At 34.4% G+C, this 27,009-nt stretch overlaps 1 protein-coding gene across 3 annotated transcripts in view; it reads left to right on the forward strand.

Annotated features, from left to right (window-relative positions):
- EHBP1 (EH domain binding protein 1) overlaps nucleotides 1-27,009 on the forward strand; it is a 338,289-nt gene that overhangs the window by 110,507 nt on the left and 200,773 nt on the right. For all 3 annotated transcript variants that reach the window (XM_047068138.1, XM_047068136.1, XM_047068137.1), the window contains exons 6-7: nucleotides 23,148-23,329; nucleotides 26,002-26,141. In XM_047068138.1, coding sequence (XP_046924094.1) covers nucleotides 23,148-23,329; nucleotides 26,002-26,141 — 322 coding nt within the window. The remainder of the gene's footprint in view (nucleotides 1-23,147; nucleotides 23,330-26,001; nucleotides 26,142-27,009) is intronic.

Below are 27,009 nucleotides of genomic sequence, written 5' to 3' on the forward strand. Positions count from 1 at the left end.
TTTTTTTTTTTTTTTTTTTAATGTTTGTTTACTTTTGAAGGAAAGACAGAGTGTGAGTGGGAGAGGGGCAGAGAGAGAGGGAGACACAGAATCCAAAGCAGTCTCCAGGCTCTGAGCTGTCAGCACAGAGCCCAAGGTGGGACTTGAACTCACAAACCGTGAGATCATGATCTGAGTCGGATGCTTAACCTACTTGAGCCACCCAGGTGCCCTTCAGCTACTCTTTTCTACTCTTTACCTAACAAACCTCTTCAACATAACTAATTCATCTCCACTCTCCATCTATCCCTAGGAGAGAATTCCAATTCAAAGTGGCAGTCAGGATAAAAATGGGACTTGTTACTTAATTTTAGGACTTTTACTAGACTACATCAATTACTTCAAGAGATTCTAGTACTGTGACTTTAGTCCTTTCAAAACTATTTGGAACATTGCTTGGAAATATGCATGAGATTATGTGACCCTTCCTAAACCTTGCCTTTCAACATTATTTGAATTACCTTTCTTAATTTCTCTTGCCCAAAAAAAGTCAGTTGTACCTCTGCAGTTAAGTCAGAATTCTGGCCTTCAAAATAGGGATATTAGGTTGTAGATCAAGACTACCAGGTTATCATTGAGTTTTTTTGTTTTGTTTTGTTTTTTGGTTGTCATAAAAGCTATCAATAGAAATACTTTGTATGATGTGAAATGCTTTGCCTTTTGAGGTAGCCTAAATGAGGATCTGTCATCTCCTTTCTTAGTACATATAGTCAGTAGGATTTACTCTCTTATTCTGCCTAATCAACTATCAGAAATAAACCTGGTTGTGCTTATTTCATAATTCCATCCCTATAGTATGTTCTCCTTTGTAGAACATACAATGCAATTGATTGATAACTCTTTTCTTTTTCTTTACCAAATAGTATTTATGAAATATATTTTTCATATTGTCATACTATTTTCTAAGGAATCGGTATAATTCCTGATTTTAAATGAAAAAATAAAATTTTTGTTTTCTGTGTTTCCATGTCTTGAGGCTATCATTTTATCATTAACATTTTAAACAAGAAAGAACTGATCAAACTTATTAAGAATCTTAGGGTTTTGCTTTTGAACTGTCATGACCATAGTACATTTTCTTTCTCTACATTTCTATGTATAGGGAATTATTTTCCTTTTAAAATAAGGCAACTGGACTACATCAAAAACAGCAAGATAAGAATTGCTTCAAGAAATTTTAAGCCTGTGCCTACTTCATGTCTCCCAAATTTGAAGTTATTTTAAAAAACACAGAAGGCAGTAGTCATGCAAATTAACACAAAATTTGAATTCTGACACTGAAGCTACCCATGCCATTACTATGAACTGAAAAGCTGTATCCAGTTCTAAGTGGAAAAGGTGACATTTGGGGAAAGAGAAAAATAAATAAATATTATATCTCTTTCATTTTTTCAAAATGTGATGTCTTAGATAACATCATCTTTTCAAAAAATTTTGTGTAAACTTGAATTGTTTCCTTGCTGTTATTTATTGAATTTTACTAAACGTTTAATAGTAAAACAGGAAAGTGAAAAATTTCCCACTTTTTTCATTATTAGTTTTTAAAATTAATTTTTTATTTGAAAAGTAATAAGTGGCCGAAGTTTTTTTTTTAACTAGTATAAAAGAGTGCAAATTAATTCTTCTCACTTTGTCCAAACTTCTTTTCTTTTCTCAGAGAACTTATTATTCGGTTTCCTATATATATCTCCAGAAATACAAATACCACTATTTAATACACAGTTAGAGCAAAATAATATTTTGTACCTTACTTTTTTTATATACATTGATAGTTTTAAGTGTATAACAACTACATTAAAATTTTTACTGTATCATTACTTTTACTCCCCACATAAATCTTATAATTTTCATTGTTAGAATCTTTATGTAAAGTTTTAATCACAAATGAATCATGGCTTATTCAAAGTCCCAGTGTAATTTAATACTTTGAATTCTATAGCATATGCCATTTACAAACAAAGCACTGTCATATATTTCATGTTACTCGATCCTCTCAAAAACCCTGTAAATAAAACCTAAGGATTGCGTGGTTTGTTATGGGTTTAATGAAGTTCAAATTTTTATCTTTCCTGAGCACCCTTTTCCTTGAGTTCTGACTTTTTTCTAATTTCTAAGCACAAGCAGAGGCAGGTCTTCTCCTTTTGTCTTCCAAGTCCCCACCCCCACCCCCACCCCCCGCCCCTAGTCCCCCTCTCCAGAAAAACACACTCATAGACATGCACGTACTTTTTAAAAACCCAATGAATAGAGGTGCACTGGTTTTATCTTCTCTAGTTCCTGTGAAACTTTTGAGCTCTGTGAAAGGATCTTTCTCTTTGTAAAAAGAGACAAGCATTTAAGAAAACCTAACTAAATAGTCATTTCTTTTTAGTCCTATGCAAGAACATATTCAGACTAGTAAAATAGGAACATGTAAGCATCATATACAAATCTCTCTTAGTTTTTAAAAGATATGCTCAAATGCTGTCTACGGTGGTTCTGAGTCTTAGCTACGTATGGCTTTTGTGTCAGACCACTTTGCGTGCAGTAACCTGGTAGTAGTTGTTGTTGCTTGTATTATATTTTGAGTACCAATAGCATACTGGGTGCCACACCAGACACATCCCAGCCCTAGGGGCACAATTTGATTGACAGAAGCTATTCCCGTAGAATGGTAATAATTGCATAAAAGCCAAAGGAACTGAATTGAAATTTTTATCAATAGGTAACCTGAAATACCCTTTTGCTGGATAATGTTCTCCAAGTAAAAGTCTACTGAAGACTTTAGTTTCTTAGATACTACCTTTTAGGGTACTTACCTTTGCTAATATGTTAATAAACAAAAATATGCCAGCTAAGTGTGCTCGTGTAGAATGGGAAGGCCAACCAAGATCATGTCACTTGACTTTAACATAACTCCTTTTGCTTAACAGGCTTTTATTTGGCTTTTTAATAGGGGATGGAGGATACCTAGATATGAATTCTTTTTGTCCTACATACCTTAAGAACACTGCTAAAAAACCAGCAAATGAAAATACTAGTAAAAGTGATGATAGGATTTAAACTCTTACATTTACGTCTTAAATATAAAATGAGTTTAAACTTTGTGGGCCTAAGTTTCCTCTGTAAGCAGTGGTAATAGCACAAGTCTTACCTATTTAATAAGATGTCAGTGAAGGTCAAATAAATAATTACCTTTAAATAGGTCACTGAACAGATGATAAAAATGGTAACTAATTTTTAATGGTAACTAACTTTGTAAACTTTGTAAGTGCTGTTAGATCACATGGTGTGAAACATAGATCATTTTTCTATAAAGATTGTCTGGAATACATGTCAGTAGGGAAAGAGATGTAAGTGGAATAGAAAGGTAATTTTCATTTTATAGAAAAATAAATAACTGAAAATCTCAACTCTTCTTTCTCTGCAAACTGTCAGGTAACAGCCAGTTGTCTGCCTCTTCAGAGGCATTTTAACAGAGCAGTTGCAGAGGCTGAGTGTAGGCTTTGGACATTCCTAGCTGTGGGGTTTTGGAAAAGTTGATGAACCTCTCTGTATCTCAGTTTATTTAACTGTAAAATGAGAATAATATCATGTCTGTACCACAGGAGTGTTGTGCAGTAGCACATGTGCTTAGAACAGTATTTGACATGTGTTAAGTTGTCATTATAGTTTTGTTGTTATGTATATGACATAAGCAGCAGCCAGAATTTTAGAAATCTATGACGTCAGAAATGTGTAACCATTTCCACCACAGGAAAAGGTCCCGAGCCATGTGTTATCATGTGGCCTCTCTACTTTATTCCTATGTAAGAAATAGTCTTCAAGCTTTCATACTAAATACTCTAAAGAATTCTTCTCGTAACCAGGATTGGCAATGTTCTATAATTCTTATAGGGTGCTATTTAGTAGCTGTACTACACATATTGTGTGTTATCCATAATTGCTTACTGAAAAAGTTCCTTATAGGCAGATAAATTATTTATTTGAAGTGGTAGTGATTTGAGGTGTTGAATCTTGCATTTTAACAATATTTGCTGATTTTCACCTGAAAAATGTTAATTGATCTTTATATAAAGTACTTTTTTTACACTGTATTTTAGAGAATTGTATCTTAACTGTATGTGATTGTTCAGTTTTAAATTTTAATGGTTAATTATGAGTTTTCAGCTTCAGAAAGTTTAAGATGTTTTTATCACCCTGGAGCTGAAAAAGTACTTTAAGAAATCACTTGCCTACCTTCCTGCTCTTAGGCAAGGCGGTACCTAAAACATCACAGAAAGCTATGGTAATTATCTGTATGACTTTTTTAATCTAAAGAAAGAAGATCCTATAACTTGCCCTGAAGCAAGCTCAACACTACAAAAATATTTAAGTATTTAATTATACTGGAAGCTATGAAGTTGGGGTGTCAATATGAGGACCCGGATACCTCTTTACCCTTACTTTTCATATTCTTTTAGTTACCTGTAGGGGGAAAATTACTATAAAAAACACTTACTCCACTTGTTTCAAAAGCAGTAAATGTTTGTTAAAAGTGTTCTGTGGCACCATAATATGGAAGTGTAAGAAAACAAGTATATATTCTAACAATGCTATTTTACCTGTACAGGTAAAAGGTCCTGAGGGGTGTTACAGTAATTTCCAATTTACTTGATAGTGTTACAGATACCACAGCATTGAGAATTTATGCACACATTCAGAATAGATTTCCACGTTCTGGGATAGATTCCCAGAAATAGAATTGTTCGGTCAAAGGAGACATTTGTTTTATTTTGATGGTTTCAGTGCTAAAAGAATATCCTTGTAATAGGCTGTAACTGTTTATATTCCCAACAGCAGTGATTGAAATGCCTGTTTTTTCGATACCTTCAGCAACACTGGATATTACTAGACTTTTTAATTTTTGTCATTCTGATGGGTGAAAATGCTCTCCTTTATCATTTTAATATGCATTTCCTTGATAACTAGTGAACTTGAGCTCGTTATATGCTTATTGGCCGCTTAATGTTTTTCTGTGAATTGCCCGAGAATATCTACTGCCAATTTTTAATTGAAATGATTACATTTTCTTATTCATTTGTAGACCTTTATGTATCCTATACACTGTTTTTTTATGTGTCTTGTGGATATCTTCTCTCTACCAGTCACTTTTCTTTTTAGTATTACAAATGGTGTATTTTACTACATAGTAAGCTTTTGGTATTTATATATTCAAATTTGTGTCTTTTATGCAGTGCAGTATAGTGGTTAAGAGTACGTATTGCAGAGCCAGATTTCCTGTGTTCATATTTCATTTCTTTTGCTTACTAGCTATGTAACCTTGGGCAAGTTACTTGATCTTTTTGTGGCTAAGTTTCCTATCTTTAAAATGAGGTAGTAATAGTATCTCATAGGATCATTGTGAGAAACAAATGAGAAATGACAGTTAAGCACTTAAGAGTAATGCCTGATGCAAAGTAAGTATTCTATAAAAGTAACTTCTATTGTTATTTCTTCTGGTTTTGTGCCTTTTTTGGAAAGATCTTCTGTGCCTGAAAATTATAAATTTATGTCACCACAGAAAAATTGAGTAGCATATGCAATTGGCGGATTATCATCAGAGCGTGGGATACATTTGCAGGGAAGGGCAGTTGGTGTTCTTCACATGGAATCAGAGACAGTGTCCCAAAGAGCTCTGCTATGTTAAAGAGTTTTAACTGTATCCTGGAAGCAGAGAAAAATCCTTGACAAATTATAAGCATGAAATGGTTGTATAAAGATTCCCACACTTCTTGGGACACCTGGGTGGCTCACTCGGTTGAGCATCTGACTTCTACTTCAGATTCTCTGTCTCCCTCTCTCTCTGCCCCTTCCCCACTTGTTCTCTCTCTCTCTCTCTCTCTCTCTCTCAAAAATAAATAAACATTAAAAAATAAGAGATTCCCACACTTCTCAAATCACTATACAATAGTATTGGTACTGTTTGGGAGGAGGAAAAAGAGAGCTCCTCATCTCACTACAAAAGGAATTCCAAATAAGAAAATTAACTGAAGACAATAAAATAATCCACACTAAAAGAGAAAAGAAGTGAATATTATTTTTTTTAAGTTTATTTATTTTGAGAGAGAGGGAGAGATTGTAAGCAGGAGAGGAGCAGAAAAATAGAGGGAGAGAGATTCCTAAGCAGGTTCCCAGTTGTCACTGAAGAGCCCAACGCAGGACTCGATCTCAGGAACTGTGAGATTGTGACTTGAGCTGAAATCAACAGTTGGGTGCTTAACCAGCTGAGCCACCCAGGTGCCCCAGAAGTGAATATTGTTAAATCATTGAATGAAGAAGAACTTTTTAAGTTTCTGAGCAGTAGGGAAGAAATCACAGAGGAAAATATACATATATTTGTCTACATAAAAATCAAAACTGGGGAGCCTGGGTGGCTTAGTCAGTTAAGTGCCCGACTTCAGCTCAGGTCATGATCTCATTGTTCGTGAGTTTGAGCCCCATGTTGGGCTCTCTGCTGTCAGTGCAGAGTCCACTTTGGATCTTCTGTCTCTCTCTTTCTGCCTCTCCTCTGCTCTCCCTCTCTCTCTCAAAAATAAATAAAACACAAAGGCCCCTTCCCCCCCCTCCCCAGTCAAAACTAATGTATATTTTAAAAATCATGTTGAGACTCACTGTTGGCTAAGGTCCACCTGTTGATGGGAATATATGTTGGTATAACTTCTAGAGGACAAATGACAGTCATATAAAACACTTTAAAATGTGCATGTCTGAGCCAGTTATTCAACCAACAGAAATTTATATTAGTGAAATATTTAAGTATGAATGTAAAGAATTAACAGAAGATTTTTACATGGTTATTGCTTATACTGTAATATGAAAAATTAGAAACAACCTCAATTCCCCTAAACATGGGATTAATTAAATTGTTATGTCCATAAAATGGACTGTTTATAGCCATTGTAAATGGCATCATGGTAAAATATTGGCAAAGAAGTGTATTCATCATATTTTAATGAAAAAAGTAGTTTACAAAAGAGTATGCACAACATATTCAATTTTTCTAAAAAATGACTACAAATAAACTAGAAAATCAATACAAGAATGGATTCACTCCATTATGGGATTATTGTGATTTTCAAATTTTTTTTACTTCTCTGTATTTTGTAATTATTTTTTTTTACGATGAACCCTGCATTATTTATGTAATAAGAAAAATGTAAGGTTTTTAAATTAGGAGATTAAGGGTCGCCTGGGTGGCTCAGTCGGTTAAGCGTCCAACTTTGGCTCAGGACATGATTTCGTGGTTTGTGGGTTTGAGCCCCGCATCGGGCTCTGTGCTGACAGCTCAGAGCCTTGGAGCCCACTTTGGATTCTCTGTCTCCCTTTCTCTCTGCTCCTCCCCTGCTCACGCTCTGTCTGTCTCTCTCCTTCAAAAATAATAAACGTTCAAAAAAAAATTTTTTTTTAATTAGATTAAGGGGCACCTGGATGGCTCAGTCGGTTAAGCATCTGACTTTGGCTCAGGTCATGATCTCAGGGTTCATGAGTTGGAGCCCCGTGTCAAGCTTTGTGCTGACAGCTCAGAGCCTGGAGCCTCCTTCAGATTCTGTGTTTCCCTCTTCTCTGCACCTTCCCCGCTCACACTCTGTCTTTCTCTCTCAAAAATAAATATTAAAAACAATTTAATTAGGAGATTAAAAGACATATTAAAAGAAAATATATTTACAACAAATGTGGCAGACAAAAGGCTAATATTTTCAATATTTAAAGAACTCTAGAAGTCTCTTTTCCTTTTAAGAGCAATATCCAAATAGATAAATGGACAAAGGACTTAACTAGTTTTACAAAAGAAAAAATATCGACGGATAATAAACAAAGAAATATATTTAGGGTCATGAGTTATCAAAGAAATGCAAATTAAATGGGTGAAATACACGTTTTCTCTTAACAGCTTAGCAAAGATTTAAAAATAATAGTGCTGTAGTGGGTGTGATGAATGAGACTAGCAGTGTTGTATACTGTAGGTTATAAACCTTGGTATGATTTGTTTGGAAAGCATTCAAATACTTTACCCAAAAATTCTACTTCTAGGAATCTGTCCTACAAAACTGTCAGAAGTGCCAGAAATACTTTGCGCATAAAAATGTTCATTGCAGCATCATTTCTAAGTGACAAAAGTGAAGAGCTTAAATTTAAGTTCATTAATAGGAGGAAGTTATATAAATTTGTGGAATAACCACAATTCAGAATGATATGCAACTTCTAAAATTTAGGTTTATAAACTGTAATGTCAACTTTAAAAAAAGCATAATTTTCAAATAGTGTCATCTCAACTATTTTTAAAGAACCAGAACAAATATGTCAAAATATTAGCAGTGGTTTCAACTAGTTGGTAAAGTTTTGAGTGATTCTTTTGTGTACTTTTTGTGTATTTATAATTTTCTGTGGTGAATTTTCTCATATAATCAGAAAAAAAGGGTATAGCATTAAAACAAAAAGAGGATTACCCTCATAGAATTATGGAGGATGAAATCTAGGTGTGTGTAAGACTAGAGAAAGGTCAACAAATGCAGAGGCTATAGCAGTGGTCTCTTCACATGGTTGGAGATGGAAAGAATGGGTCCAGATTCTGGAGAGATTTAGCAGTTAGAGCCAACTTAGTTAGGTGAGCCCTGGGGTTGGGAGGCTTGATGGATGGTAGTACAATTCACATAGATGAGAACTCAGGGAAGAAACAGTTTAAGGGATGGAGATGATTCAGTTTGGCTATGTTGAGTCTGATTTGGATGAAAATAAACAACTCTGGACTAGGTCTGTCTAGTTATGAAACTTTGGGAGCCCTTATCAGCACACACGTTCAAGTCCTGGCCATGAATGATATAATGCTTGGTTACCAGGGATTATGTTTAATCTAATGGATGAGTCTAATTCCCTTAAAACACTTACTGGAGACCAATTTAAAAATCTGGTAGTGTCGTTCCTTTTTAAGGTCAAAAAACTACATACAATAGTATCAATAAATTTTTAGTGGCTTTCTTTAGGATTACAGGGGTAGGGGGTGATATAAACTGCCTTTTATCAATTTTGTAGTTGGTAGTAGATTTGACTTTGTATGTGTGTGTGTGTGTCTATGTATTTTACATTTGGACAGCCTACAATTTATTTAGACCTTTGACTTGAATACTTTAACTTGTACTTTATGTATATCTGGGGTTTCCTTCCATTTGAGAGGTTGAGGTTTTTTGGGTGTTTTTTTTTTCAGAGGGAATTTAGATTTTATTCTAAAACTAATAATTTTTACAAATGTTTTTGAGTACATATCTCAACAGATTTTTAGTGCTGATTCTTTCCATTTACATTTGTGCTACCAAATTCTCTTCCATCCAACCATCTAGTTTGGTTATTTTAGCTGATATGGTTTCTAATTAAGTCTTTGTGGTTGAGAGAGTTCCTTGTGGCATGTCTGCTTTAGCATTTAATTGCTCCATGGAATCCAAATTAAATTCTGTAGTATTCCATTTGGTCTGCTGATGAAGCAAAGATCTTTTTAGCATGGACTGAGAAATGTGGTGCTTATGACAGCTCAAAGGACCAGCATCACAATTTTGAAAAAGTTAGAGGACTTTTTGATTTCTAACTTGACTCTTTATCACTTGAAAATAAAGTTTAAAGTGTTATCACAAAATTCAGTGAGAGACCGTCAGCCACATAATAGTCTCTCAAATAGGTATTTGTAGAATAAATAAAAACAAAATTGTTGATTCTGATGTTGTACTGCATCAAATTATTTTGTTTTAGACAGAACAAAACAAAGTTTTTAGGTTGAATTTGAATGAAAAGTACCAGGAAGCAAGTGTGATAATTCCGTTAGGGGTGATATAAGGTGCTTTTGCATTGGGGGTGACAGGTTGTATTAAGAAACTTCTATGGTCCCTCCCAATTCCACATTATCTCATTTAACAGTTTTGGTTTGAGTTAGTAGAGAAGATGGTAATTTACACAAATATTTCAGTGTGTTCTTTACTGCAAATAAATCACATGGGCTAGAGGGTAAGATCTAATAACTGAGACTTTTAAGTGTCAGACACATCTTTAGAATGCTGTCCAGAGTTCTGTCTGTCCCTTCATCTCCTGGTGCCCTGATTCAGTGGTATAAAATCAGAATAGAATTTAGAGTTCTGATTGTCAAGAATGAACAGAATCAGGCATTAGACTGTGAGGCTCTGAAAGGTTCTATGCTGCAAGCATTAATTTATCCTCAGATACTTAACTACCTGCTTAAGGTAATGGTGAAACATAGCATCTAAACAGACAAAATAAGAGAGAGTATTGGTTACAATGATAACTGCAGATTTAATCTGGAGAGTTCCAATAAAATAAATTCTTGAACAATCCTAATAAGTCATTAAGAGTTTCTAAATTAAGAGCTTAGGTCATTGTGAGAGAAGTGAACTTTGTTGTGATGGCTATTTCTTTCTGGAAATGTTCAGTTCTATTCCTGTAAAATTCAAATGAGAATTTTGCTTCTGGCAGTGTGATGTGACTAGCTAGCATGGATAACTCCCCTATTGGAAAACAGTTAAAAACTTGAGTAAAATATGACCAAATGATCTTTGTAAATGCACTTCTTAAGTAACACAGATAGAAAGAACCCAAAGAAACTAAAAAAAAATAAAAAAATAAAAAATAAATTGAAAGCAGGAAGTCTAGAAGATAAGTATTCATCATAGTTTTCCCAGTGAGGATTTCTACTGAAGCCATGATTTACTGCTTTTGCCTCTGCATGGAGATGCAGGAAGAGTCTAGCACTGGCCATGCCCACAAGATGGGAGGCCTAATAAAGCCCCTTTGTTGCACAAAGCTGATATCCCAGAGCTGTACCATCAGTGTAATGAACTCATTGCACAGAAGAAAACAATGAGGAAGATTGCCTCTTCTGTTCTTAGTATTAATAGGTAGAAGTGATATTGAAATTTTATAAATAGGAACTAGTCTTCTGTGGATTTCATTTATGTATGTTCTTGATGTTGTGATAAAACTATTATTTTTATTAAATTTCATCCCTTGAATATTAAGTCTTGTTAATATTCTCTCTGACAAAATGGAAAGTATGCATAAAGTACTTACACTGCATTGCAAAGAGCAAAGTTACTTAAGCATTTGTGTGATTTGTTGAGTGGTAAACTAATCACCCTTTTTCCCTGGAACACCATTTTTACTTGAAAAAATGACTGACTTCTTATGTACACTTAGGTATTTAACAAACGTTTTCCTGAAACTGAACACAGTGATCTTGCTACTTAAAGTGACTGAAATTGTTTGTTCCCAATGATAAAATATGAGCTTTCAAGTGAAAGTTAGTATTTTGCAAAACTTATTTTCAACATGTTAAGCTTGATAATTTTCCAAGTGTTTAAAGATTTTTCTGATGGAATATGTACTGATATAAGCAAATGTGATTCCTTTGGTATTATATAATGGAATGTGTCAACATTTAAAATATCTGCATAAGGGTGCTTAGGTGGCTCAGTCAGTTGAGTGTCTGACTTTGGCTCAGGTCATGATCTTGCTGTTAGTGGATTTGAGCCCCATATCAGGCTCACTGCTGTCAGAGCAGAGCCCGCATTGGATCCCCTGTCCCCCTCTCTCTCTACCCCTGCCCTGCTCACTGGTGCTATCTCAAAAATAAAAACATTTAAAAAAATAGAATATCTGCATCATTCAGATAATCCGTATTTTCCAAAAGACTAAAGCATATGATGTTACAAAATTATGCATGAGTAAAAAACCCATTCAACATGCATGATTAGAGCATTGGATCTTAGCTTAACAGAGTTTGAAAAGTTTGTGAAAAGTTTATTGATAGGGTTTCAGATTCCACATTACTGTTAACTGTTAAGAAAATACCATTTGTAGAGTTTCGATATAGTAGGGAAGAAGAGCTCAAATTGTCTGAAAGGATCATTAAAATATTCCTATCTTTTCCAACTGTATATCTGTATGGGGCTGGGTTTTCTTCGTATACTTCGATCTAAATAGCATATCACACAGATTGAATATGAGAGTAGAGATGAGAATCTAGCTGTCTGTCAAATTGGACATTAGTGATATTTTAGAGTGATATAAACACATTGAAGAGATTTGTAAAAATATAAAACAGTGGCACTCTTCTTATTAAATTGTTTTGTATAGAGGGTATACAGAAAGCAACATGTCTGGATGGGTTCACTGATGAATTCTACCAAACATTTAAGGAAGTATACCAATTCTCTACAATCTCTTTTGGAGGATAGAAGCAGAAAAAATACTTACTAGCTTATTCTCTGAGGCCAACATTACCTTATACTAAAACCAAACAAAGACATTACAAGAAAACTATAGAGTAATACCTCTTAATGACATAGATGTAAAAATTCTCAACAAATTATTAGCAAATCAAATCCAAAAAAATGTGAGAAGAATTATATGCCACAACCAAGTGGGATTTATCTCAGATATGCAAGTCTGGTTCAGTATTTCGATGAATGTAATCCACCACATCGGTATACTAAAACAGAAAAATCACAGGACTGTATCAGTAGATGCAGAAAAAGCATTTGACAAAATCTAACACCCATTAATGATAAAAATCAAAAATCTCAGCCAGCTGGGAATAGTGGAAAACTTCTTCAACTTCATAAAGAACATTTACAAAATCCCAACAGTTCACATCATGCTTTATGGTGAGAAACTCAAAACTTTCCCGCTAAGATCAAGTACCAGGCAAGGATGTCCTTTCACCACTTTTCTACATCATACTGTTAGTCCTTACTGATGAAATAAGACATGAAAAGAAAATTAAAAGTATACATATTGGGAAGTAAGATATGAAACTCTCTTTGTTCACAGAATACATGATCATCTATTTAGAAAACAAAAGAATCAACGTAAAAACCTCCTGGAACTAACTGATTATAACAAGGTTGCAGAATGCAAGATTTATATATGGAAGTCATTTGCTTTCCTATATATCAACAATGAACAGTGAAATTTGAAATTAACACAATTTCATTTACATTAGCACCCCAAAAACCAGAATACTTAAGTATAAAGCTAACAAAATATGTACAAGATGTATATGAAAAATACTGTAAAATTCTGATGAATGAGATCAAAGAACTAAATGAGAGATATTCCATGTTCATGGATAGGAAGACTCAATATTGTCAAAATGTCAGTTCTTTTTAGCTTGACCTACAGATTCAATCATTCACGATGAAAATCCCAACAAAGTATTTTGTGGATATCAACAAACTGATTCTAAAGTTTATATGAAGAAGCATATGGAGAAGACTCAGAATAGCCAACACAATATTGAAGGAGAAGAACAAAGTTAGAGGACTGATACTACCTGAATTCAAGACTTACTATAAAGCTACAGTAATCACTACTGTGTGATACTGATGAAAGAAGAGACATCAGTGGAACAGAACACAGAACCTAAATATAGACCCCATAAATATAGTCAACTGATCTTTGACAAAGGAGTGAAACTAATGAAGCAAAGATAATCTTTTCAACAAATCGTGCTGGAACAACTGGACATCCATATGCAAAAAAAAAAAAATGCATCTAGATAGACACTTTACACCCTTCACAAAAATTAACTCAAATTGTGACCTAATGTGATCTCAATGTGAAGTGCAAAACCGTAAAACTACTAGAAGATAACACAGGAGAAAACCTGGATGACATTGGGTATGGTGATGCCATTTTAGATAGAAAACAAAAGATATGATCCATGCAAGAAATAATGGATAATTTCATTGAATTTAAAAACTTGCCTGTGACAGACAGCATCAAGAGAAGAAGAGAAGCAACAGACAGGGAGACAATACTTACAAAAGACACATCTGATAAAGGAGTGTTATCCAAAATATACAAAGAACAATACAAGAGCAAACAACCCAATTTAAAAAATGGGACATAAACCTTAAGAAACATTTAGCCAAAGAATACGTACAGATGGCAAACAGACATATGTCAAGATGCTCCACATCATGTCATCAGGGAACTGCAAATAAAAACAATGAGATACCACTATCCACCTTCCATAGAATAGCCAAAATCTGGAACACTGACAACACCCAGTGCTGGTGACGATGTGGACCAACATCTTTCATATGTTGCTGGTGGGAATGCAGAGTGCTACAGCTACTTGGAAGGGAGTTTGGTGGTTTCTTATAAAACTAAACGTAATGTTTCCATACAACCCAGCAGTCATACTACTTGGTATTTACCCAAACAAAATGAAAACCCTTGTCCACATAAAAACCTGCTCATGGATGTTTTATAGTAGCTTTATTCATAATTACTAAAATTTTGAAGCAGTTGAGGTGTCTTTCAAGAGATGAATGGATAAACTGGGGTACATGCAGCCAATGGAGTATTATTTGGCACTAAAAAGAAGTGACCTATCAAGCCATGAAAAGACATAGGGGAACCTTAATGCATATTAGTAAATGAAAGGGGCTAATCTGAAAAGACTGTGTAATTGTATGATTACAACTATGTGATGTTCTGGAAAAGGTAAAAATATGGAGAAAATAGATCACTTTTTTTGTTGTTGCCAACGGTGGGGAGTAGGGAAGATGAATAGGTGGAGCATAGAGGATGTTTAGGGCAGTAAAATATCATTTAATATTATAATGATAGATATGTGGCGTTATACATTTGTCCAAACAAATAGAATGTACACCACCACAAGTGAACCCTAAGGTAAACTATGGATCTGGGGTGATTATGATACATCAGTGTAGGTTCATCCTTGGTAAACAGTGTAACATACTGGTTAGTCATGTTGATAATGGGATAGGCTCTGTATGTGTGTATGCTCAGGATTATATGGGAAATCTCTGTGCCTCTGTCTTGATTTTGTTGTACACCTAAAACTGCTCTAAAAAATAAAGTCTTTTAAAAAATATATTTATTCGTCATAAAAATATGTTAACATGAGTTTATTAGTTATGTTTGAGTGAATTAAATATTTTCTAAATTTCTTATATTTAATTTTTTTAATGAAGCAAATATTGATAGATGGAACCTACATAAAGGCTCCTTGTAGTTCTCAAAACATTTATTTATTTGTTTATTTATTTATGTTTATTTATTTTTAAAAAGAGAGAGAGACAGAGAGCATGAGAGGGGGAGGGGCAGAGAGCGAGAGAGACACAGAATCTGAAACAGGCTCCAATCTGTCAGCATAGAGCCAGATGTAGGGCTCAAACTCATGAACTGACAGATTATGACCTGACCTGAAGTTGGACACTTAACTGACTGAGCCACCCAGGTGCCCCTCTCAAAGCATTTAAAAGGGCCTTGAAATAAAAACTTTTGGGAACTGTTGATCTGCACTCTCCACTAAAGGACAGAGATCATCAGACTGGATTAAAAAATTTTCTGGCTATATGCTGTTTATAAGAGACAGTCCTAAAATAAAAGGAGGTTATTTCAGAAGGAAAAAAAGGAGCCTGAGAAGAAATGTTTGAGTAGCTTTTCAGTTCTTGCACGTATTTATTCCTTGATTTGTGTCCTTTAGAAAATGTTCCATGACCTTATATTTGACATTTCTACTGCCCTGCAGGTCCTTATCATGTAAGAAATTGAATGATTTGGCTCTATAGGCGATTCAGCAGTGTATGCCTACCAGTTAAATACTTTTTAAGGACCTATGGAACATGTATGAAATTGATCATGACTTAAGCCATGAAACTTGCCTCAATACATTTTGAAGGATTGAAATTAAGTAGATCCTATTCTGTGACCCCCAAATCAATGAAATGTAATCTATTACATAAAGATAAGTAGAGGGGATAAGTAGAGGGGTGGCAGTTAAGTCAATTAAACATCTGACTCTTGATCTCGGCTCAGGTCATGATCTTGCAGTTTGTGAGTTCAAGCCCTGCATCAAGCTCTGGGCTGATCACGCAGAACCTGCTTGGGATTCTCTCTCTTCTTCTTTCTGCCCTCTCCCGCTTGTGCTCTCTCTCTAAATAAATAAATAAATAAATAAACATAAAAACAAGAAAGTAGAAAAACTCCATATAGTTGGAAAAAGGTTCTAAACATGAGTCAAAGAACTTGTAATGAAAAATTAGAAAATATTTAAATACAAGATAACAAAATAATTAATAATAAAATGTGAGGTATAGTTAAAATAGTACTTAGAGAAATATATAGTCCTAAATGCTTAGATCAGGAAAGAAGAAATGCTCAGAATTCAGGAGTTAAAATATACCTGAGGGAACTAGGAGGAAGGAAATAGTAAAAATGAGCGTAAACTACTAAAATAGAAAACATACTAGAAAGGATCAACAAAGCCAAAAGTTGTTGATTGGGAAAGCCCAAGGAAATTGACAGTTTCTAGCAAGAATTATCTAGAAACAAAAAAGAGCAGACACAAATGGTATTGGGAGTGTAAAGAGTACAAAACTATAGATTTTGCAGAAATTAAAATAATAAGAAGATTTTAAAATGTTTTATGTCACTAAATTTGAAGTCTTGGATGAAATGTGTAAATTCCAAGGGGGAAAATACTTATCCAAATTGACATTGGGAGACACGAAACACCTGAATACTTCTATAATCATTAAAGAAATTATATCTGTAATTAGAAACCTTCTCTAAAAGAAAACAAGCTCAGATAACTTTGGATTTTTTCCAGGAATGTGGAGTTGCTTTAATTTTAGAAAATCTATTAAATTATCACATTAATAAGTTAAGGGTTTAAAAGATCTTAAATTATCCCAAAATATTTTTTTAAAGTGATAAAAGTTTAACACCTATATGTAAAAATAAAATTAGAAGTAGATTTAAAACCTCAAAGTCATAAGAGAACTTAATTTTATAAAGAGTAATATTTTTGAAAGAAGAAAAAGTAAACCTATAGGAAACATATTTTAGGATGAAAAATCAGAAGCATTCCCTTTTAAGATCGAGAATAATATAGGAATGACCCTCTTTACAATACCTAGTCAGAATCATGATGAGAACTCGATGTTGAACATAAGAAACACATCACAAAAATGTTAATGTTATTTCATTGTATCAAGTTAAGAAATATGTAAAACTAGACACTATATTCTTTTTTGACTTTTTATTGTGATAAAATCTACAAACAAAACTTACTTTTTAAAACATTTTTAAGTGTGCAGCTAGTTCTGTCGCATTAAGTGCACTCACAGTGTTGTACCCTTCACCACTATCTGTTTCAAGATTGTTTTCATTATACCAAATAGAAACTCTGTATCCATTAGACAATAACTCTCCATGTCCCCTTCTCCCACGCCTGGTAATATCTACTCTACTTTCTGTCACTATATATTTGCGTATTCCTCATATAAGAGGAATCATAACAGTATTTGACCTTTTGTGTCTGGCTTATTTCACTTAGCATAATGTCCTCAAGTTTCATCCATGATGTATCATGTATCAGAATTTCATACCTCTTAAGGCTAATATTCTGTGGTATAGATATACCACATCTTGTTTATCCATTCATCAGCAACATGTTCTTTAGGGTTGCATACATAAGTAATATTCTTTTTTGGAAAAGAGGAGAGAAGAAGTAATCCAAAATTCAAGGTGATAATCATCTCTGGATGATGGAAGGAAAGGGAGGCAATTCAGGAGAGGACATAGTAGTGTTCTATTTCTTTAGCTGGATGGTGGTACAGGATGTTCATTTTATTAGTCATTAAAATAGTACTTCTGTGTTTTATACTTCAGTATCTATAATGTATTTCACAATTGTAAAAAATCAACATTGCCATTAAGTTTAATTAAAGTATTAGTGCATGACAATCTTTTTAGAACATTTTGTTTAATAAAACTCTGAAAAATCATAAAATCAAAGTAGTGTTCCCCCACATCCCCCTATCCTTGTATATAGGAGAAAGAGTGGTTTATTTTATGTGACATTTTAATAGGCAGAGGAAGTCTGTCAAAATATTTTAATAGGAGAGGTATTATATTAATCTTGGGATCCATAATAAATGAAACATGGTACTATGAACTATTCTGTTAGAAGACCCTAACTTGAATAATTTGGACAAGAGATATTCTCTCCAAATTCTTATGATATGAAAAAAAGAATAAACTAAATTTAACTAAATTTAATTAACTTGCTTGCTACCATTATGTTATATACCTGTTGTTGTTAGTTTGGGTGGGGTTTGGGGAAGTGGCAAGATTAGATACATGCTTTTTTGGTAAAATCTATAATGTTTAAAAATAGTTATAAAGAAGTCCCAAATCTTACAAAACTGTATTTATTTATTTTATACTCAGTTCATTCTTTACTAATAAAGTCATTATAGGGGCGCCTGGGTGGCTCAGTGGGTTAAGCGTCCGACTTCGGCTCAGGTCATGATCTCACGGTCTGTGAGTTCAAGCCCCGCGTTGGGCTCTGTGCTGACAGCTCAGAGCCTGCTTCAGATTCTGTGTCTCCCTCTCTCTCTGACCCTCCCCCATTCATGCTCTGTCTTTCTCTGTCTCAAAAATAAACATTTAAAAAAAAATTTTTTTTAAATAAAGTCATTATAAATTTTTTCCCTTTTAAGCTATACAGAGAAAACATGTATTCACCTATTGCTCGTATGGTTATCACCTGAATGAGGGTGCACATTGAAGTGGAGAATTTGTTTTAGGTCTGGTAAGAATGTTGAGGGTCAATGCATAGATTTTAGTAACATAACTGCCTTACTTAAATTTTCTTTTAAAAAAAAAAAATTTATAAAAAAAAAAAAAAAGGGGGGCGCCTGGGTGGCGCAGTCGGTTAAGCGTCCGACTTCAGCCAGGTCACGATCTCGCGGTCCGTGAGTTCGAGCCCCGCGTCAGGCTCTGGGCTGATGGCTCAGAGCCTGGAGCCTGTTTCCGATTCTGTGTCTCCCTCTCTCTCTGCCCCTCCCCCGTTCATGCTCTGTCTCTCTCTGTCCCAAAAATAAATAAACGTTGAAAAAAAAAATTTATTAAAAAAAAATTTTCTTTTTACTGTTTATTTTTGAGAGAGAGAGAGGAGAGAGAGAGAGCAAGTGGGGGAGGGACAGAGAGAGAGAGAGAGGGAAACATAGAATCTGAAACAGGTTCCAGGCTCTGAGCTGTCAGCACTGAGCCTGACGTGGGGCTCAAACTTGGGAATCACTAGATCATGACCTAGGCCAAAGTCGGATGCTTAACTGACTGAACCACTCAGGTGCCCCCATAGCTGCATTACTTTAAACATCCTGCATTGAGTTATGTTTATTTATTTTCCTAATTTCAAGATTGGTGATCCAGGAAGGATTACTTGTAACATTCGTGTAATAAATCAGGTCAAGTGGTCAATAAATATTAATAATAAATACTATTTATTAAGTACCTACCGTATGCTAAAAACTCTACTAGATATTTTAGTATATTGTTATAAGAGTTTCTCCAGGACATGTATCTAAGATGGATATTATTGCTGAGTTGTAAGATATGCATGTGTTCCACTTTACAAGGTAATGTCAACTTGCTTTCCAAAGCAGCTATATCAGTTAGAACTTTCTCCTGCAGTGTAAGAGAGTTTGTTTGCATTGTTCCCCATTTTTATCATCACTTGGTATTGTCCAGCTTTTAAAAATATTTGTCAATCTGGGGCACCTGGGTGGCTCAGTCAGTTGAGCATCTGACTTCAGCTCAGGTCATGATCTCGCAGTTTGTGGGTTCGAGCCCCGTGTTAGGCTCTGTGCTGACAGCTCAGAGCCTGGAGACTGCTTCGGATTCTGTGTCTCCCTCTCTCTCTGCCCCTCCCCTGCTCATGCTCTGTCTCTCTCTGTCTCACTCTGTCTCAAAAATAAAGATAAACATTAAAAAAAATTAAAAAAAATATGTCAATCTGACAGTGTGAAACTAAGGCTCAGATACATGAAGAAACGGGCCAGAGATTAACCAATGAATAAATGCTGGTGTTACATTCAAATACAGGTTTGCCTGATGGCAACTACAATAGGCTGGATTTCAGAGAAATGGAAATATATAGGCTAAGTCGTTTTTATAACAGAGAATACTTAGGAAAAATGAAAGTGATATTTCTTAAGCAAAAATGATTATATTATGTAAGAACTTTCTGAGGGGAAGTATTTCTGAAAGTGTGATTTTAGATTAACTGGATTAGAATCACCTGGTAGTAGTGGTGAGTGTGTGGGAGGGGTGGGCTGGGAGTAGAGAAGGGAGGTACATATTATTTTTAGAAATGTAGCAGATTCCTGAGCCTATCTCTGGTTTTGCTAATTTAAGATCTCTGGGGATAGGATCCAGTCATCTAAATTGTCTAAAGCTCTCTTACTTTTATTTTTGTTTTTTAGTAAACACTAAAGTTAACTTTGGCTTTAGGAGTTTTGAAGTAATTCCTCAAATATTGTCAGATTCACATACAAACATGTATGAACGTAGGCCAAGAGACAGAAACTTAGTCTTACATATATGTGAACACTCACTGACTTTGTCATTGTTCTTTCTTTCTCTTAAAATTCCTTTTACTATTTTTTCTCTCGTTTCTGTTCCCTTCTGTACCTTGCCCGACATGAAATAGCATTAGGACTCTGGCAGCAGTAAGAGTAATTCTAAATTCTCTCTGCCTGGCTGGCCCCTACTCCTTTGTGGAAGGACTATAAGATGCAAAAGACACGCTCGTCTCACACTGCAATCGCTTATTTCATTCCTCTTTATAGAACTGATGATAGCGGTGATATCACTTGTGGGCTGGTAAAGACTTAGACTCGGTTGTAAAAAGTGGAGATTCATGGAGCTGAGGTAGAGCTGTGAAAGATCCTTAAAGAGGAAAACAATGTGGGAGCTTGGTGGAGAATTACTAGAAATACAGTTCAGACCTCTTTTCCCAGCACAGACTGTAGTGAGATCCTGCGTTAACAATAGAAATGGATATTGTAGACTCAAAAGACTGTTCTGCTCACCTGTCCAGACCTTACAAAGGGCTGTTTTCATTGTTGCTGAGCAAGTAAATACTTAAAGTGGTACAACTAAATATGGTTAGAATTTAGTAGCTTTTATTTTCTGTTGTTTCAGAGACTGATATACCAAAAAGTTAAAAACTGCTTGAGTTCAGCAGAAAACCCTTCTACAAAATTTTTATCTAAAAAATGAATTTGAATGTTAATCGTCAGAACTCTAGATTTTATAGCAATTATCCTTAAATTGAGCTTTCAAAATTATGCTCATTTCCAAGTTACCTTAATTTTTATAGTTTATTTGGTTATAAAAAATAATTATTATTAGGGGATTAGTGTCATACTTTGTGAAACAGATTTGTTTAAAAAATCTGAAAATAATGTGTGGCAGTTTGTATGTCATGCTTCCAAAACAGAGGCTTTAAATCCTATATTATATGTAAAAGTTGTTAGCTATTCTAAAGGTACAATAAGAGATTATTGTTCATATCAGTGTAATAAATTGATACTACCTGATCATACTTTTTCATTTTGCACATTGTCAGAACCTTGGACCTTAATCTTATTCTTTGATTGACAGTAGCGACCAGGGAAAGAACACTTGTATTGTTTGGGATAGTCACATCTGTTCAACTTGATTCAGTTGAGGGTATTTGCATATTCTTAAGTATTTCTTCTGAGAGGGCTTAAATCCTTCTCAAGTGCTTGATGCATTTTTGAAATTCATTCATAAGGTATCTACATGCACTAATAGCTCTGTATAATATTGCTGTGCATAATCTGACAGATAAGACCACATTTTAAAACAAGGTATTCTTTAGGGATGCTACATTACATTTTTTACTTGTCCTGCTGGCAGAAATGTCAATTTTTTTCTAAGAGGCTGGCTTAATGTTTTGATTAAATTAGTATATCTTTATTTTAGGCAGGTTTGTCAATCAGAAGACAAATAAAATAAAGATTTATTAAGTAATAATTCAAAGGTTAATGGTAGTTTTTCCAGCCTTGGTTGGAAAATTGAATAATTTTATAGAAAACCATTGTAGAGCTTAAATGGATTTCTGTTTAGTCTCCTTATTTTATAGGGATGTTTAGTGAGGCTTGTTTACTTACTCAGGGTCACACAGCTTGAAAATTAGGCCTTATTTTAGATCTGAACTCCAAACCAGTAAATCCTAAGGAATGCTGGTGTATGACCTCTGGTTTACATTAATGATGTCATATGAACTCTGGTTTACTTTATTTACAAATTATCCTCATCTAAAATGTTCCCTTGCCATTAGAACACGTAGTAAGGGATTACGTCTTAATCATCTTCATATCTCTCTTGAATCAACAACGTGTCTTATACATAGGTAATGCCCAATCATTATTTTGCTGTTTTGTTTTCACTGTTCTCCTAGGCTATTATTCTATTAAGGATAATTTTGAAATGAGATAGCTTATTTCTAGAATGTTAAGTACCCTTGATAGCAAATAGGTGTTATTTTGTATTCATTTCTGATGAATTGGTAGTCTCTGTTTGGAGAATTTTGAGACCTGCTAGAATCGCTTGGCAGTGTCTGCCACAGACATAGCATCAGAGAAACCAACGGTTTCTTCCTTGATATATGTGATCTTAAGGGAGGGAGAGAGAACTGTGGAGTGGAGTGATCAAAAAAGGCCCTAGGAAGAAATAAGGCTCAGATTAGAGGATAGATAGAACTCAGATACTGTAGTAAAAACGAGACACAATGCCACAGAGGCTGGAAGTTCTATAAAAATGGTAGGCATTCAAAAAGGAGAAATACCATTAATTACATTAAATAGAATGAAAGGAAGGAAAACAGTTGTCGAGTACTTTTGATACCTATCTCTGTGTTCTATCCTCTTTTTAGAGGAATTCTGGAGGCTTTCTGTCCTAGTTTCCATTTCTTGCTTTCCCTTTTCTGACATATTTAGAGTTGTTTTAGTTTATTTCTACCTCGGCCAGCTCTCTCCAATTTATGTCTGCCTTATTTAAAGATGTAAAAGTTGCAATATAACTTCATCACAATTTTATTTCAATATTGTGTTACAGGAATACATTGGGGAAGGAAGTTTCAATTGTTATTTAATCATGTTATTTAAATAGTGTTTTAAAATATTTGGGTGTAAAATAAATAACTCCAAAATTCCAAATTATATTTTATCTTCCAGGAATCCCCTTCTGGTCGAAGGAAAGCTCTGGCTACTAGCAGCATCAACATGAAACAGTATGCAAGCCCTATGCCAACTCAGACTGATGTCAAGTTAAAATTCAAGCCATTGTCTAAAAAAGTTGTATCTGCCACTCTCCAGTTTTCATTATCTTGCATTTTCCTTCGGGAAGGAAAAGCCACGTAAGTTTCTTTTGTCAAAAAGACAAGCTGCTTCTCAGTGTGTTTAAAAACTGTATGTAAACAGCTTTTGACTTAGTAGACTGGCAACAGTTGAGAATATCCTACTGCATACCAGTCATTCTTGCCATTCTTTGTTTCAGAGGCTGAATTAAATGAACTCCTTGGCGTATATAGTCTCTTGACTCTAGAGAATGAACAATAATATAAAAATGATATTATAGCAAGTTCCAAATTTTAAATTGTGCATTATAGGGTGCCATCCATGTTTGTTTTGTATTAATTGTCTTTAGTGTAAGTAGTTGTACTCTGAAGTACAGACAGTTCAGTTTGTAGAGCTGTTTGATGCAGCTGAGATATAAGAGGAACCCAAGATGAAAAGTTCAGGATAAGAGGGATGAAAGAACTAAAGGGACTTTTACCAATTCATGTTCTTTGGCCCGGCCTTCCAAAAGTTGTATAGCAAAGTACAATTTTCTATATAATTATCCTTTTAAGCAATCACTTCGTAAGTACTGAATAGGCATTGCACAAAGGTAATTCCTACACCAGTTCTGATCTCCTAAGTGTAAAATTCTAACTGTATGAAATGAGGAAAACATGCCTGGAACAGGAAAAATGTAACATTTACCATGCTTGTTGCATACATTCAAGTCAAGGATGAGTGTATGTTTGGGGTGTAATGAAAGGGTTAGTACTTACTTGGAGAGGAAGATCAGGGAGGGAAGAAATGGAAATTCTAAGCCTGGATTTGAAAGGTGAGAGAAGGAAGCCAGCTATGAACATTTCGATCCAATCTGAATCATAGTTCTAAATGTATTTGAGCCAGTGGAATGTGGTTACTATATTTGGCCATGTCTACTTGACTGATTAGACTGGATTCTGTGCGTCAGTCAAAATGAGATGTTTGGCACTCATCTACAGGGCAGCAAATGACTTGGTAGATAACTGTAAGCCTCATCTCTGGAAAGTTGGCTTTTGAGTGAGTGTGGCAGAGGGACAGTGCAGAATGGAAGCAATCAGTCTTTCATCTCAGGACCTTAAATTTTAGACTTAAATACTGAGAACCTAAAAATAAAGATCTTACCCTGAAGTTCAAGCCATAATGAAAGGAAAGAAAACACAGGAAGAAAAGAGAAAACAAAATCAGAGAAGATCCTTTGAATGTGGACTCCTTTCCACTGGGCAGAAGCAGTAAGTGAATCAGCACCATCCATCCCTGGGAGAATCTGGGAAATTCAGTCAAACCAAATGTCTCAATTCCAGTGGAAATTTCTCTTAAAACACCCTAAACTCCCTCTCTGCCTCCACACTCCTTGCCTCCTAACCTTTCATAGAGAAAAATGTTCAAGGTTAAAGTATGAGGAAATTACAGAGGTAAAATTAAGCAAGTTAACATTTCAAGAGTAATGGTATATCTTAAAATTATCCCTCATTGACAGGTGAGCAATTTGTATAGCATTCATATAAGGTAATACAACTTTTTTTGTTCATGCAGACTTGATATCACTAAATTTATTTTTAAAAGGGGAAATGGTTATGTCAACTGTAGGCTTACATGAGATAAAATGCAAAGAATTTCAAAAACCAGTTTAGTCTGCATAGTTGTACTATATTTAGAAAATAAGTGAATGTTAACAAACATTTCTTTACAAAAGAGTTTTCTTGTTTCTTTTATTGTAGTTAGAACATGGGAAACAGTATCTTAATTTGAAATTCTGAATTTTAGGGAAGAATATCAGATTGAAATTCAGTTTGCATGTAATGTGTTAGAAATGTGTTTTACTCACGGTAGTTTATTTGAAATTTAAGGTGAAAATGATATTTCAGGAAAACTTCATTATTTGATTTGTTTAGAGTAAGGTAAACTTTGTATACTTATATTTAAAATACTTCAAGATAAAAAAACATTTTTACATTTTATCCAGTATATGGTATTTACCTTATAGTCAATCCAGGTCATTTTTCATTTTGTAATTTTTAAAAATGCTGTTCCAAAACTGAGGGTTGATGGGGGGGTGGGTGATGGGTACTGAGGAGGGCATCTTTTGGGATGAGCACTGGGTGTTGTATGGAAACCAATTTGACAATAAATTTCATATATTGAAAAAAAAATGCTGTTCCAGTAGTTCTTTCACTTTTGGGGAGTTATGGCCCCTTTGAGAAAAATGCGCATTTAAATAAGATTTACGTATAAATTTACAGTGGTTTACCATTTCTTTTTCCTCCTACCCACAAAACCAAAAGGGTTCATGGATTTCAGATTAAGAATTTCTATTCTAATTTATTTTGAAAACTTGAATATTTTAAAGTCTAGATCTTATTGATTTGCAAACTATCTCACTGTTTTATGAAACAAGTTTTTATTTCCAGACTTAATGATTAGGAACCCACACTTTAATCCTGTGAAGAAAATTTTAGTCTTCCATAGATGGCAGCAAAGAGTTAAACTAACTCCTAACTAGTTAGTTTTTAATCTAGTTTGCTTTTTACTGATTAAACATGCCATTTAAAAATTAATGAATATGACTATTTAGGTTTTTCAGTAGTCTTGTACAACTATTTAAAAGGGCTCATTAATATTTAGAAAAAAGACTATATTATTATTTTCTTAAACTTTTTTCAAACAATGTCATTTAATGAACTGTGTATTAAATTTGAAATCATTGATGTAGGGATGAAGACATGCAAAGTTTGGCTAGTTTGATGAGTATGAAGCAGGCTGACATCGGCAATTTAGATGACTTTGAAGAAGATAATGAAGAAGATGATGAGAACCGAGTGAACCAAGAGGAAAAGGCAGCAAAAATTACAGGTTGGTTTTATTAGCATTAAGCTAAAAGTGTATCTTTTTTTCTTGAGAAGTTGAAAACTCAGTTTTCCAGGAAAAAAGAATGCTGCTAGAGTATTTTTTCTTCCGTAAGCCTTTTAATATGCCATTTAGCTCTCTGAAAACTTTATGTGCTGATGGTTAATAACAGATTTTCATAATTTAAAATGAAGTCCAAGCTTAGTCAAGAAAGCATAAAACTTTACTGGAACTACTGATTATAGTATAAAGTGGCCTAAATATGTTCACACTTCTTATGTCATTGTATGGATGAACCTTCTTATAAGTAAAGATCTGCCTTAAGGGTGGCATGACAAAATGCATTGGTTACTGTTTCCTAGCTCATGTACATTTATTCACATAAATTATGTGCACATTCTTTGGTTTGGATTTGTATATATCTCATGTATCCTTATATCTAGAAGATTCCATGCAAGTATTCCTTATAGCTGGCTTGGTCAAACTACTTAAGATGATTAAATATTTAGAATCTTTTGTATTGATTGGGCAATAAATATTTATTGATAATCTATCACCTTAAGGAATTGATGTCGTGCCTTTATTATTGGAGTGAGAATCAAGCGCTGTGTACATATTCCTTTCAGCTAATGAAGTGTCCTAAATTTCTGTAATGAGATCCCTACACTTCTATCATCTAGGTGATATGTTTCCAAATTCATAGGGCACTTTGGCAGTCATCTCTTGGCTTAGCCTCAACTCTTACTGTTATATGGGGAATTTCCATTGATCATATGACACATTTAACTCCTTAGCCAAAAACTTTCTTGACTTTCTCAATTCTAGTGATGTTCACTTTCACTCCACTTCTAGAAGTTTATTATAAGGAATTGAT

Source organism: Lynx rufus, unplaced genomic scaffold, assembly GCF_022079265.1.
Source record: "Lynx rufus isolate CCGP_SWC_20201006 ecotype Redwood Valley unplaced genomic scaffold, mLynRuf1.p SCAF_8, whole genome shotgun sequence".
NCBI classification, from domain to species: Eukaryota; Metazoa; Chordata; class Mammalia; order Carnivora; family Felidae; genus Lynx; species Lynx rufus.